This window comes from Dendropsophus ebraccatus, chromosome 4, assembly GCF_027789765.1.
Source record: "Dendropsophus ebraccatus isolate aDenEbr1 chromosome 4, aDenEbr1.pat, whole genome shotgun sequence".
Classification (NCBI taxonomy): Eukaryota; Metazoa; Chordata; class Amphibia; order Anura; family Hylidae; genus Dendropsophus; species Dendropsophus ebraccatus.
The window spans coordinates 164,861,441-164,875,251 of record NC_091457.1 but is presented as its reverse complement, the minus strand read 5'-3'; the positions used below and the strand labels follow the sequence as shown (position 1 = coordinate 164,875,251).

At 45.9% G+C, this 13,811-nt stretch overlaps 1 protein-coding gene and 2 pseudogenes across 1 annotated transcript; all 3 read right to left on the bottom strand.

The window, feature by feature from the left end:
- Positions 1-2,660: 2,660 nt before the first annotated feature.
- On the bottom strand, positions 2,661-3,436 carry LOC138789383 (uncharacterized; annotated as a pseudogene).
- Positions 3,437-3,873: 437 nt separating this feature from the next.
- Positions 3,874-4,947, bottom strand: LOC138789382 (octapeptide-repeat protein T2-like; annotated as a pseudogene).
- Positions 4,948-5,100: 153 nt separating this feature from the next.
- Positions 5,101-11,825, bottom strand: LOC138789381 (octapeptide-repeat protein T2-like; the record flags this gene model as incomplete). The annotated part of the gene is made up of 3 exons (XM_069967993.1): positions 11,696-11,825; positions 5,542-5,884; positions 5,101-5,455 (listed from the first exon to the last, which is right to left on the bottom strand). Coding segments are annotated over exons 1-3 (828 nt in total), but the record flags the coding sequence as incomplete, so codon positions are not given.
- Between the last annotated feature and the right edge of the window lie 1,986 nt (positions 11,826-13,811).

Genomic DNA, 13,811 nt, shown 5'->3' with positions numbered 1-13,811 from the left:
TCCATCTATATATCCGTCTGCTGGTCCATCCATATATGCATCTGCCGGTCCGTCTATATATCCATCTGCCCGTCCGTGTATATATCCGTCTGCCCGTCCGTGTATATATCCGTCTGCCGGTCCATCCATATATCCGTCTGCCGGTCCATCTATATATCCGTCTGCCGGTCCGTCCATATATCCATCTGCTGGTCCATCTATATATCCGTCTGCCGGTCCGTCCATATATCCGTCTGCCGGTCCGTCCATATATCCAGCTATTTTCATATATATTAATTTTCCAAGCCAAAATGGATCAGGTATGAGACGTGGGGCATTCTGGCCCTCACTGTACAACGTTACAGCCTCTGTCTCCTACCACGACATCAGCAAAATAAAATTCACAGCAATCCGGACTTATAATGTAGACTTCGCTTTACATTTTATGTAAAGTTGCCGCCATTTTTGTTTGTGACATATGACACCCGGGGCTTCCTACCTAAGGCTGGGTTCACACACTGTTTTTGTAATGCCTTGATTGTATCCGTTTTTTGCAAAAAATAGATGAAAAACAGATAAAAAAAGGATGCCTTTGCATGCATCCATTTTGATCCATTTTTCCATTATAAAAAAAAAACACAAAAAATGAGTTTGACTACGTGTTTGTGTACGTTAAAAAACTGAACTGTTTTTATCCATTTTTTTTTATAATAAAGGAGGTCAACGGAAAAACGGATCACAACGGATGCACAAAAATGCATCTATTTTTTATCTGTTTTTACAGATGGAAAAAACAGATTGCAAAAACATAGTGTGAACCCAGCCTAATTCTGTAGGATGCATTGAAAAAATCCCATATCCGACCCCTGTACTGCCATGATGTGAAGGATACGGCATATATCCACCTCCAGATATAAATTCATTACAGATCAGGAACACGAAGCTTCACCTCTCATACTGTAACCGGCTCCATAATTATCTATAGATTTCTATAAGAAGGAAAGAAGGAGAGAAGGGAAGAAGAAAAGAGAGAAGGAAAGTAGGGGAGGAAGAAAGGAGGAGAGAATGAAAGAAAGAGAAAAGGAAAGGAGAGAAGCAAAGAGAGGAGGAAAGAGAGAGAAAAGGGGAGGAAGAAAGATGGAGAGAAGGAAAGAGAGAGAAAAGGAAAGGAGAGAAGGAAACAAAGAGAGAAGGAAAGAAAGAAAGTAGGGGAGGAAGAAAGATGGAGAGAAGGAAAGAAAGAAAGATAAAAGGAAAGAAGAGAAGGAAAGAAAGAGAGAGAGAGAAAGAGAGAGAGAGAGAGAGAGAGAGAGAAGGAAAGAAGTCATGCCTTGTACATGGCTTTTATGTGTAGTGTAGTCCACACTTATCCCAGTCATATTGTCAGTACTGTCTGTACTGGATGTGGTGTGATAGCTGGACAAGTGCTATCAGGTTACTAATCAGAGGAGAAATATTGTATATACACTGACTATATTATATATATCCTGACTAAATATACACCAACTATATATTCCCAGACTATATATACACTGACTATATATATGATATATAATATATGGCAACAACTCAGTATAGACATCTTGTATGACAGACATTTTTATCTATCTATCTATATATCCATCTGCCGGTCCGTCTATATATCCGCAAGCCTGTCCGTCTATATATCAGTCTGCAGGGGCGTAACTAGAAATCGGTGGGCCCCATAGCAAACTTTTGATTGCCCCCCCCCCCCCCCCCCCGACTGACCACTAAACGATCAAGTGAAGTCATAACTACATAACTGCTCTGGTCAGGAGTGCTTGCAGTTAAAGGGACATTTGCAAAACCCAGGAGACCAGCAGGGCCACCCGGTGCTGCAAATGATGACGGCTCAGGGGGCCCAGTGTATTGCAGGAGAAGGCCATGGGGCCCCCTGATGCAGCGGGCCCCATAGCAGCCGCTATGGCTGCTATAGTGGTAGTTACGCCCCTGTCAGTCTGCCTGTCCATCTATATATCCGTCTGCTGGTCCGTCTATATATCCAGCTATTTTCATATATATTAATTTTCCTATTCAGACTTATGACGTAGACTTCTCTGTGACATTTTATGTAAAGATGCCGCCATTTTTGTTTCTGGCATGTGACACCCGGGGCCTCCTTCTCTCTTCCACCCCTCTTCCCTTCTCATCTTCTCTTCTTCCTCTCTCTCCTCTTCCTCCTCTCTTCCTCTCTTCTTCCTCCTTTGTCCCCTCCTCCTGCTCCTCTCTTCCTGTCTCCCCTTTTCCTCTCCTCTTCCTCTCTCATCCTCTTGTCTTCTTCCCCTCTGCCTCTCTCCCATCTTCCTCTCCTCTCTCTCTCCTCTGCCTTTCTTCTTCCTTCCCTTTTCCCCTCTCCCCTCTTCCTCACCTCTTCCTCTCTTGTTCTTTCTTCCACCTCTCTTTCTCTCTCCCCTCTTCCTTTCTCATCCTCTCCTCACTTTATCCTTTCTCTCCTCTTCATTTCCTCTCCTCTTCCTCTCTCTCCCTCTCCTCTTCTTCCTCTCTCTTTCTCTCCTCTTCCTTTCAAGTCCCCTCCTCTCTCTGGTCTTACTCCCCTCTTCCTCTCCTTTTCCTCTCATTATCTCTCCCCTTTTCCTCTCCTCTCGTCCCCTCTCTCCTCTACCTCTCCTCTTTCTCATCCCCTCTTCCTCACCTCTTCCTCACTTCTTCTCTTGTTCTCTCTTCTTTCTCTCCTCTTTCTCCCCTCTTCCTCTCCTCTTCCTCTTTCTCCTCTTCCTCTGTCATTCTTTACTCTTTCTTTCCTCTCCTCTCTTCTTCATTTCCTCTTCCTCTCTCTTGTTGTCCCCTCTCTTTCCTCTTCCTCCCCTCTTCCTCTCCTCTTCCTCTCCTCTTCTTCTTCTTCTTCTTCTTCTTTTCTCATCTTCTCCTCTTGCTTTCCTCTTTCTCTTTCACCCTCTCCTTTCTCTCCTCTTGCTCCCCTCTTCCTCTTTTGTCCTCTTCTATTCCTTTTTCTCCTTTCCCTCTGCTCTTGCTTTCTTATCCTCTCGTCTTCTTCCCCTCTTCATCTCCTCTTCCTCTTTCCCCTTTTCCTCTCCTCTTCCTCTCTCATCCTCTCTTTTTCTTCTCATCTTCCTCTCTTGTCCTCTCCTCTCTCCCCATTTCCTCTCCTCTTTCTCTTTTCCTCTCCTCACTTTCCTCTTCCTCTCTCTTCCTCTCCTCTTTTTTCTCTTCCTTTCCTTTTCCACTCCCCTTCCTCTCTCTCCTCTTCCTCTATCGTACTCTCTCCCTGTTTCCTCTCTTCTTTCTCTCTCGTCCTCTCCTCCCTTTCCTCTTCCTCTCTCGTCCTCTCCCTCCTCTTCCTTTCCTTTTCCTCTCCCCTTCCTCTCTCTCCTCTTTCTCCCCTCTCCCTCTCCTTTTCCTCTCTCATCCTCTCCTCTCTCCCCTTTTCCTCTCTTCTTCCTCTCTCGTCCTCTTCTCACTTCCCTCTTCCTCTCTCTTCCTCTCCTCTCCCTTCTCTTCCTTTCCTTTCCCCTTCCTTCCCTCTTCCTCTCCTCTCTCCCCGTTTCCTCTTTTCTTCCTCTTGTCCTCTCCTTACTTTCTTCTTCCTCTCTCTTCCTCTCCTCTCCCTCCTCTTCCTTTCCCCTTCCTCCCCTCTTCCCCTCTCCCCTCTTCCTCTCTCATCCTCTCCTCACTTTCCTCTTCCTCTCTCTGCCTCACCTCTCCCTCCTCTTTCTTTCCCCTTCCCCCCCTCTTCCCTCTTCCTCGCCTCTTCCTTTCTCATCCTCTCCTCACTTTCCTCTTCCTCTCTCTTCCTCTCCTCTCCCTCCTCTTCCTTTCCCCTTCCTCCCCTCTTCCCCTCTCCCCTCTTCCTCCCCTCTTCCTGTCTCGTCCTCTCCTCTCTCCCCATTTCCTCTATTCTTTCTCTCTCGTCCTCTCCTCACTTTCCTCTTCCTCTCCTCTTCCTTTCCTTTTCCTCTCCCCTTCGTCTCTCTCCTCTTTCTCCCCTCTCTCTCCCCTCTTCCTCCCCTCTTCCTGTCTCGTCCTCTCCTCTCTCCCCGTTTCCTCTATTCTTTCTCTCTCGTCCTCTCCTCACTTTCCTCTTCCTCTCTCTTCCTCTCCTCTTCCTTTCCTTTTCCTCTCCCCTTCGTCTCTCTCCTCTTTCTCCCCTCTCTTTCTCCTCTTCCTCTCTCGTCCTCTCTTCCCATTTCCTCTCTTCTTCCTCTCCTCACTTTCCTCTTCTTCTCTCTTCCTCTCCTCTCCCTCCTCTTCCTTTCCCCTCCCTGCCCTCTTCCCCTCTCCCCCTCTCGTCCTCTCCTCACTTTCCTCTTCCTCTCTCTTCCTCTCCTCTCCCTCCTCTTCCTTTCCCCTTCCTGCCCTCTTCCCCTCTCCCCTCTTCCTCTCTTGTCCTCTCCTCACTTTTCTTTTCCTCTCTCTTCCTCTCCTCTCCCTCCTTTTCCTTTCCTTTCCCCTTCCTCTCTCTCCTCTTCATCCCCTCTCCCCTCTTCCTCTGTCTTCCTCTCCTCTCCCTCCTATTCCTTTCCTTTCCCCTTCCTCCCCTCTCCCCCTCTCCCCTCTTGTCCTCTCCTCACTTTCCTCTTCCTCTCTCTCCCTCTCCTCTCCCTCCTCTTCCTTTCCCCTTCCTCCTCTCTTCCCCTCTCCCCTCTTCCTCCCCTCTTCCTCTCTCGTCCTCTCTCCCCGTTTCCTCTCTTCTTTCTCTCTCGTCCTTTCCTCTTCCTCTTCTCTCCCTCCTCTTCCTTTCCTTTCCCCTTCCTCTCTCTCCTCTTCCTCGCCTCTTCCTCTCTCGTCCTCTCCTCTCTCCCCGTTTCCTCTCTTACTTCTCTTTCGTCCTCTCCTCACTTTCCTCTTCCTCTCTCTTCCTCTCCTCTCCCTCCTCTTCCTTTCCCCTTCCTCCCCTCTTCCTCTCTCTTCCTCTCCTCTTCCTTTCCTTTTCCTCTCCCCTCTTCCTCTCTCGTCCTCTCTCCCCATTTCCTCTCTTCTTCCTCTCTCGTCCTCTCCTCACTTTCCTCTTCTTCTCTCTTCCTCTCCTCTCCCTCCTCTTCCTTTCCTTTCCCCTTCCTCCCCTCTTCCCCTCTCCTCTCCTCTCCTCTCTTCCTCTCCTCTCCCTCCTCTTCCTCTCCTTTTCCCTTCCTCTCTCTCCTCTTCCTCCCCTCTCGCCTCTTCCTCTCTCGTCCTCTCCTCACTTTCCTTTTCTTCTCTCTTCCTCTCCTCTCCCTCCTCTTCCTTTCCTTTCCCCTTCCTACCCTCTTCTCTCCTCTCTTCCTCTCCTCTCCCTCCTCTTCCTCTCCTTTCCCCTTCCTCTCTCTCCTCTTCCTCCCCTCTCGCCTCTTCCTCTCTCGTCCTCTCCTCACTTTCCTTTTCTTCTCTCTTCCTCTCCTCTCCCTCCTCTTCCTTTCCTTTCCCCTTCCTCTCTCTCCTCTTCCTCCCCTCTCGCCTCTTCCTCTCTCGTCCTCTCCTCACTTTCCTCTTCCTCTCTCTTCCTCTCCTCTCCCTCCTCTTCCTTTCCTTTCCCCTTCCTGCCCTCTTCCCCTCTACCCTCTTCCTCTCTCGTCCTCTCCTCACTTTTCTTTTCCTCTCTCTTCCTCTCCCTCCTCTTCCTTTCCTTTCCCCTTCCTCCCCTCTTCCCCTCTCCTCTCCTCTCCTCTCTTCCTCTCCTCTCCTCTCTTCCTCTTCCTCTCCTTTTCCCCTTCCTCTCTCTCCTCTTCCTCCCCTCTCGCCTCTTCCTCTCTCGTCCTCTCCTCACTTTCCTTTTCCTCTCTCTTCCTCTCCTCTCCCTCCTCTTCCTTTCCTTTCCCCTTCCTCTCTCTCCTCTTCCTCCCCTCTCGCCTCTTCCTCTCTCGTCCTTCGTGCTCATGTGCATCGGGTAAATTAGTGCAATGTGCTGAGTCTGTTCTGATTGCAGGAACTGAATACAAAGTGAAGTCAGTCAGAAATGAAAGGAAAACATATTTATTCAATTGCCATTTATCCAACAGGGCTGCTCCCCTTGCCGTCTCCTTAAAGGGGTTGTCCGGCGAAAAAAATTATTCACAGAATAACACACATTAAAAAGTTATACAACTTTGTAATGTATGTTATGTCTGTGAATGGCCCCCTTCCCCGTGTTTCCCCCCACCCACGCTAGACCCGGAAGTGTGGTGCATTATACTCACCGCATGTCGTGTCGTCCACGGTCTCCGATCGTCAGCAGTGACGTCTTCTTCGTAAGTTCGGCGGATCTTCCCGAGTGCCGGCCGCCCTCTGCAGCGTCATCCGAAGCTCAGCCGCGATTGGCTGAGCATAACTGTGCTCAGCCAATCGCGGCTGAGCAGCTGATGACGTGGCCGCGTCATCAGCCGCTCAGCCGCGATTGGCTGAGCACAGTGATGCTCAGCCAATCGCGGCTGAGCGGCTGATGACGCGGCCACGTCATCAGCTGCTCAGCCGCGATTGGCTGAGCACAGTTATGCTCAGCCAATCGCGGCTGAGCTTCGGATGACGCTGCAGAGGGCGGCCAGCACTCGGGAAGATCCGCTGGCCTCCCGAAGAAGACGTCACTACTGAAGATCGGAGACCGTGGTCGGCACGTGACAGGTAATGTATAGCGCACCACACTTCCGGGTACACGGGTGGGGGTGGTGGGACACGGGGAAGGGGGCCATTCACAGACATAACATACATTACAAAGTTGTATAACTTTGTAATGTGTGTTATTCTGTGAATAATTTTTTTCGCCGGACAACCCCTTTAAGTGCATCTGACAGCAGTTAAAGCCGCCTCTGCCGCCGCCGTACACAGGATCTCCCCTCCTCTCGCCCACAACTGCCTGTCACTTCCCGAGCCAATCGCAATAATAACCGCTGGATCATTGTAAATGTGGCTAAAGCCGCGTTGGACAAAATCAATCTGCCATTTGTTGGCTCGGAAGGAAATCACTTGCACAGTTGACGAATTGCATGCAGTACCCTTCAGCCATCCTTAATCTCTCGCTCCCTCTCTTTCCTCTCCTCCTTCCATCCCCTTTCCTCTAGATGTTACCCTTTCCCCAGGACTTCAGGTAATAAGAAATGGCATTGACCCTTCTCATCCTTACGATTACCTTTCTGAAGCATGAACTTGGTATAAAATCACACATCAGAAAATTCACTATAATTATTTTGCAATGCCATCAGCACAGATCAATCACGAGGAAGCCCAGTAGTGGAATGCTCCTCGCAGCCATGGCTGGAGCCTGCCGTGTCCCTGCTGACTGACAGCTTTGGTAATTAAGTGATTGTAGAGACCTCTCCAACTGTTCTAACAACCTTGTCAGGGCCTGTCTGCGGACAGAACAAGCAGAAATCAATGTGCTTTCTGCTCCCTGAGCATTTTCTGATCATGTACAAGGAGAAGGGGAAATGAAATCCAAGAAAGAAAAGGCAAACCACGAGCGCTAAACGCTTGAATTAATTTGGGAGGCGAAAAGTTAACTTTGGGAAGTGGGGGGAAAAAATAAAAATAAAATAAAATGCATTACACAATGGGAAGAATTAATCGTATGTGATTTTTTTTCACTACACTTGTGTAAGTAATCGCCATAAATGAGAAAAAAGAATCCCTCCTGATCCCAAGGGACATCAGACTGGATCGACATTCAAATCGAGAATTCTATAGTATGAATTAAATCTTATAGGCCACAGGTCATCACAGTTACTGCTGTGTCACAGATTTATTGCTCATATAGCTAAGAACCATCCCATGAGATGACTGCTCCGTAGATTCACTGCTCTTACAGTAAAGAACCAGCTGATGAGGTGGGTTTTTTTTAGTACAGAAATAACTACTCCACAGATTCTCACCAACCGGGTCCTTATGTGACTATTCTATAGATTCACAGGTCTATAAGCAAATAATAATCAGCCCATGAGATGTTAATTCTTTAGAATATCAGCTCTTACAGTAAAGAACCAGATCATGAAATGTTTATTCTACACATTTCCAGACTTTACAGTAAAGAATCAGCTCCTGAAGTCACTATTCTACAAAATTGAGGTCTTGTGACAAATGGCCAGCCGCTGCAGTATTTATTATACACAATTACAGCTCTTACAGTAAAGAACTAACTCTTAGATGTTTATTCTATATGTATCCAGCTCTCACAATAAAGAATCAGCTCTTTAGTTAACTACTCTACAGAGTCACAGCACTTACAGTAAAGAACTGGGTCCAGAGTTGTTCATTTTGCAGATTTACAGCCCTTACAGTAAAAAAAAAAAAATTATAATCAGCCCATTAGATGTTAATTTTTCAGAATATCAGCTCTTACAGTAAAGAACCAGATCATGAGATGTTTATTCTACACATTTCCAGACTTTACAGTAAAGAATCAGCTCCTGAAGTCACTATTCTACAAAATTGAGGTCTTGTGACAAATGGCCAGCCGCTGCAGTATTTATCATACACAATTACAGCTCTTACAGTAAAGAACCAACTCATTAGATGTTTATTCTATATGTATCCAGCTCTCACAATAAAGAATCAGCTCTTTAGTTAACTACTCTACAGAGTCACAGCACTTACAGTAAAGAACTGGGTCCAGAGTTGTTTTATTTTGCAGATTTACAGCCCTTACAGTAAAAAACAAAAACTCCAGATGTGACTTTTCTACAGATTCACAAGTCACAAGAAAAGCTCCAGGTGATACTACATATTCCCAGCTCTTACAGTAAAGAATCAACCTAAGGTCACTACTCCACAGATTTTTTTTTTAAAGTTACAGTTCCCGGGGTGTTTACTGTAGAGATACACAACTCTTACAGTAAAGAATCAGTGTACGGTGTGTCTATTTTAACAGTTTCATGGCACATTCAGTAAAGACACAACCCCTGAGGTGTCTTTTCCAGATATCCACAGCTCTTAAAAAAAAACAGTCCCTTAAGTATGCTGTTAAAGGTGACTATGCCATAGATTCACAGCTCTTACAGTAAATAACCAGCTCATAAGGTTGCACAAATTTACAATTCTTATAGTAAAGAAGCAGCTCCTGAGGTGTACAGTATAATCCGCTGGTTCACAGCTCTTACAGTGAAGAATCAACCTTTAAAATGATTACTCCACATCTCTTACAGTAAAGAACCATTTCTTGAGATAACTATCCCATAGAGAAGCACTGTTGCAAAAAAGAAAATTTTTGAAATCACCAGGGGTTGTGATCGCAAGCACTTTTGCAATATAGTGTCTATTTTTAAGTTTTCTATGTTTAAATCAATGTTATAGATATGGCCACTAGGTGTCTCCCTTCCTGTCACACTGTCATCCATGCTGATATTTGGTCTTTTCTCTGTTCAGAAAAAGAGACCAAACAGTGGAAGTCCCTGTCCCCTAGCAGAGAACCCAGGGGTGCTCGCATTGCACGGTCAGCTCTCCTGTTACACAGCACCAAAACCTCTGTACCTACAAAGTGACATTATACAGATGAATTGTTACATAACACAGAGCATTTGTAGCTGAAAATAGCAAAAGGTAATAATGTAATTAGTAAAAGTTGTTTGCCCTCAGCTGATATAACCTGCAGGATGGACAGGGGTCTTTCCTTTTGTGCCGGGGATGGGGACTTCCTGTGTTTGGTCTCTTTTTTTAACAGAGAAAAGACCAAATATCAGCAGGGAAGGAGCATAGAGAAGAGCTGGACAGGAAGAGAGACACCTAGTGGCCATATGTATAACATTGATTTAAACATAGAAAACTTGCATTGCAATGCATTCTGGGAGTGGCTTACAGCATCTTACCACCACCCGGCTGAGCAGATACATATTTGGAATTTACTTCTATTAAAAAATCTCCAGTCTTTCAGTACTTATCAGCTGCTGTATGTCCTACAGGACATACCTCTGTCCATGTCAGGAACTGTCCAGAACAGCAGCAAATCCCATAGAAAACCTCTCCTGCTCTGGACAGTTCCTGACATGGACAGAGGTGGCAGCAGAGAGCGCTGTGTCAGACTGGAGAGAATACACCACTTCCTGCAGGACATACAGCAGCTGATAAGTACTGGAAGAATGTAGATTTTTAAACAAGTAATTTACAAATCTCTATAACTTTATGGCACCAGTGAAGTGCCCCTTTACTCTTACGGGTGATTATAGTGGATATATATATATATATATATATATATATATATCTTGGCTGAGCACCCTATATGTGGCCGTTCCCCCGGCCGTTCGCCTCCTCCTCGGACCGCACACTGTACTTACATACTTCCTTTTATTTGTTTAACAGATTTCAGCAGACTATGAATAGAAGCTGCAAAAGTCCCTTAAATGCTTCATGAAAGCGGTAAATCCCTTACAAATTATTTAAAAATAAACAGAGTAAATGAGACCCCAGAGTATATTATCAGCGCTGCAGACGGAACCTTGGTTGCAGAGATTTGTTAATTGTTTAAATAGTGCAGACTGTGCGGAGGAGACGGCGAGAGCAGGCAGGAAAAATGAGAGGGAGACCTGTGCCAAAGCCGCATCAATCACTTCCTAAGTGAAGTCAACAGGGGGTCTCATTGTGCGGCAGAGGTGGCGTTGTCACCTCCTTGTAGGTTAGAGCTGAACTGCCCAGGCACCATCTGGCCCACAGCCATCTATCAAGCTCGTGATGTAAGGATGGAGGAACAAAGAACAGGGGGGACGTACAAAGGGTTGGTGAAAGGTGAAGATGCCGGAGATGCAAGAGATTCCGAGAAATTACACAGAAAGAAGTGCGGCGTATCCTTCAGCCGGGGACACGCTGGGGACTGGACTATGTGAGGCCTCCGCAATGTAGACTCTATTTTATACTTATTTCTTATTTCTTGGTCTAATACAGGGATGGGGAACCTGCGGCCCTCCGGCTGGTGCAGAACTACAATTCCCATCATGCCCAGACAGCACAAGCAAAAACTTTCATTCCATGATGGGAATTGCAGGTTTGCACAAGCGGGACGGCTGATGGTTCCCCATGCCTCATCTAATAGTACGTCCTCATTACTGCTCAGGTGGCCGTACACCTTAGACATAACATTGGTCTAACATGCAGATTGTGGAGAGACCAAACACCTACGTGGTGTGTATGGGGGGTTCCAACTCTACTGACGAAGCCTATTCCCCAGGGGTGTAGCTAGGATTCACAGGGTCCCATAGCAAAAAATTGTAAGGGCCCTTTAGAAGCCCTTATGGTTAAATACATAGGTGCAGGAGCAGACTACCTTCTGCTTGACCCCTTATGTACTGCAGTGTGTAAGTGACAATGTGTAATATTCAGAAGACAAGGAGATCTCTGCTTTACTGCTAGTGCACTGATAACCTCTGCAGTGTCTTCTGCTTGTTAACCCTTTTTTTGTGTTGCAGCATGTAAGTAAACGTTGGGTCACTTACACACTGCAGTACATAAGGGGTTAAGCAGAAGGACACAGGATGGCTCTTACCTTCTCCCCTGGGCCTCCCTCCTGCACGGGCCCCATAGCAGTTGCCTACCCTGCCTCTATGGTACATACTCCACTGCTATTCCCCTCTTCCTATGAGAAAACATGTATGTGTATGGAGGGTTGGAAGGAATAGCCAACATCTTTCTATGGACTTTCACTAGTTTTGCACACTGATCACCTACATTGACCTTGAGCAGCATGTAAACATCTGTACGAGCACAGCGAGAAAGTGCTGACGGCAAGACATTCACGCTATGCAGACTTAAAGGGGTTAACTGACCTCTATACCTACATGTGTCTCACCATTTGATGCCATCATAGTTGTAGCGTAGTTATGCTTTATCTTTACCCTCTTTCTGTGATGCGCCTTTGTTTTGATGCCGCCAGGGCTTTCCCAGGGTAGGATCATCATGTAAAGGCTGACGGTTCCCATGATTCCTCTCCACCTTGTAGAACTATGACTACTCATTGTCCTCACACACAACACAGATACACCACTGACACATTTCTCTACTGATTACTCAACGGACATTACATCTGCTGCCCAGCATGTGAAACCCAATCCTTCCAGGGTGAGCCAGGATTAAGTGGGTATAATAGGGAGAGGAGAGATAACAAGTGTAGTCATTACTATACATGGGACTGGCTTACAGAAGCATCTTGGCTGTACACAATATATTAGTAAGTAAGCCATTCATGCATCATTTTTAAAGGGATTATCCAGGATTGGAAAAAGCACAGCTGCCTTCCTGCAAAAACCTTGCAAAAAGCGCCACCTTAGTCCTTAGGTTGTGTGTGGTATTGAAAATCAGCTGCATTGACTTCAATGGAACTAAGCGGCAATACCGCACCCCACCTGAGCACAAGAGAGGCGCTGGAGGAAAGCAGACGTGATTGTCTAAGCCTGGATAATCCCTTCAAATATCCAAACCTCCTTCCATTCTAATTCCCAGGGACTCTTGTCCAGGAGGTTTGCAGTTTCCGATGATCCCTCCAGTTGAGTTGCTCGGTTCACAGCAGACTTGGAGCAATGTACAGCAGGGATCCATTGTTCTCAGTGTTCTATCCTATAGCCGGGACTCTATGTTCTAGGAGGTGCTGTGTCACTTGTCACTTATCAGTAAGTAAATTGATCAATACCTTCCTGTGCAGCGTCCTGTGGTCCTCCCAGTGACCGGCCCTCCCTGCCATTAATGCTCCATCCTTCATCCGGTGACCTCTGCCCGGCTCACCTGCACATGTTTGGATACTTAGTGGCAGACCAATAAGCTGTTTGTCATTGCTCTACCTCAGGTTCCTTGTAATTCTCCTGTGATTCCTTGGCTCCAGTCTTCCAGGCTTGACCTTTGACTACAGTCCTGCACTTGTGTGAACCTGACCCCTTTCTCACGCTTCTGAACCTCCGCCTGTGGCTGTGACCTCGACCTTCATCACGTCTTAGCCCGACCTTTGTCTTGTCTGACTACATCTCGTCTTATACCCATCTGTGTCACTGGTCTGAGAGATAGGCCCTGTGAATTTCCTATAGACGAGTCCAGGGCAACATTGTAAAGATTCTTTTTTGTTTTTTTTTAAATTTACAATTTAAAAAAGTTTTCAAAAGATTTAAATTTTTGCCAGACGTTAAACTTTGCTCCCCTCCCCCGATGGCCGCTTCCTGTTCTAATTTAATAAAATTTATAGAAATTATTTCAGAAAAGTCCTAGGACTAGAGATAAGCAAACTTTTCAAAAGTTCGGTTCGGCAGGTTTCGTAGCAAAGTTTGGGTTCGGTTTGGACAGACTCAAACTTTTTAAAAACCACTAAAATATAAAAATGTTTATTATATTAAGGGATTAAGCATTTTTTTCTGTGCGCTAGCTTTGCGCAGACCCGTTCCATGTGTATGATAATTGCTTTCTACCCCGCCAGCTTGTTTGGGGTATATTTAATTATCGCATCATCTTTTTGTTTAAATGTTTTTGTTTCCGGCAGCAACAGTGGAACAAAAAAATACTGTGATAAGTAAATATAAACAAAACAAGCTGGCGGGGAAAACCAGAGACCTGTAGGAGGACACCGGGGGAGTGTGGACAAGTAAGTATAGGCTCTTTTTGGTTTTATACTTGTATTAAATTGTGCGGCCGCCATCTTTGTGAACCAGTTTCGAACTTTGCAAAAAGTTTGGTTCCATAATGAATCAAACTTTTTGCAAAGTTTATAATAAATCTTGGCTCATGAAGTTTGGTTCCTTCATCTCTACCTAGGACTATGCCAGGAATATGGCAGCCAATAGGCAACTCTTCAGATCAGAGCAGATAATAGACGTCTCCACGGATGACCCATAAGAGGCGGATAACCCATATAACACACTTTCCTTAGGGTAAAATAAATTGAATATAGATTAAATATAAGCTCATACTATAAGATTCATCCAAAT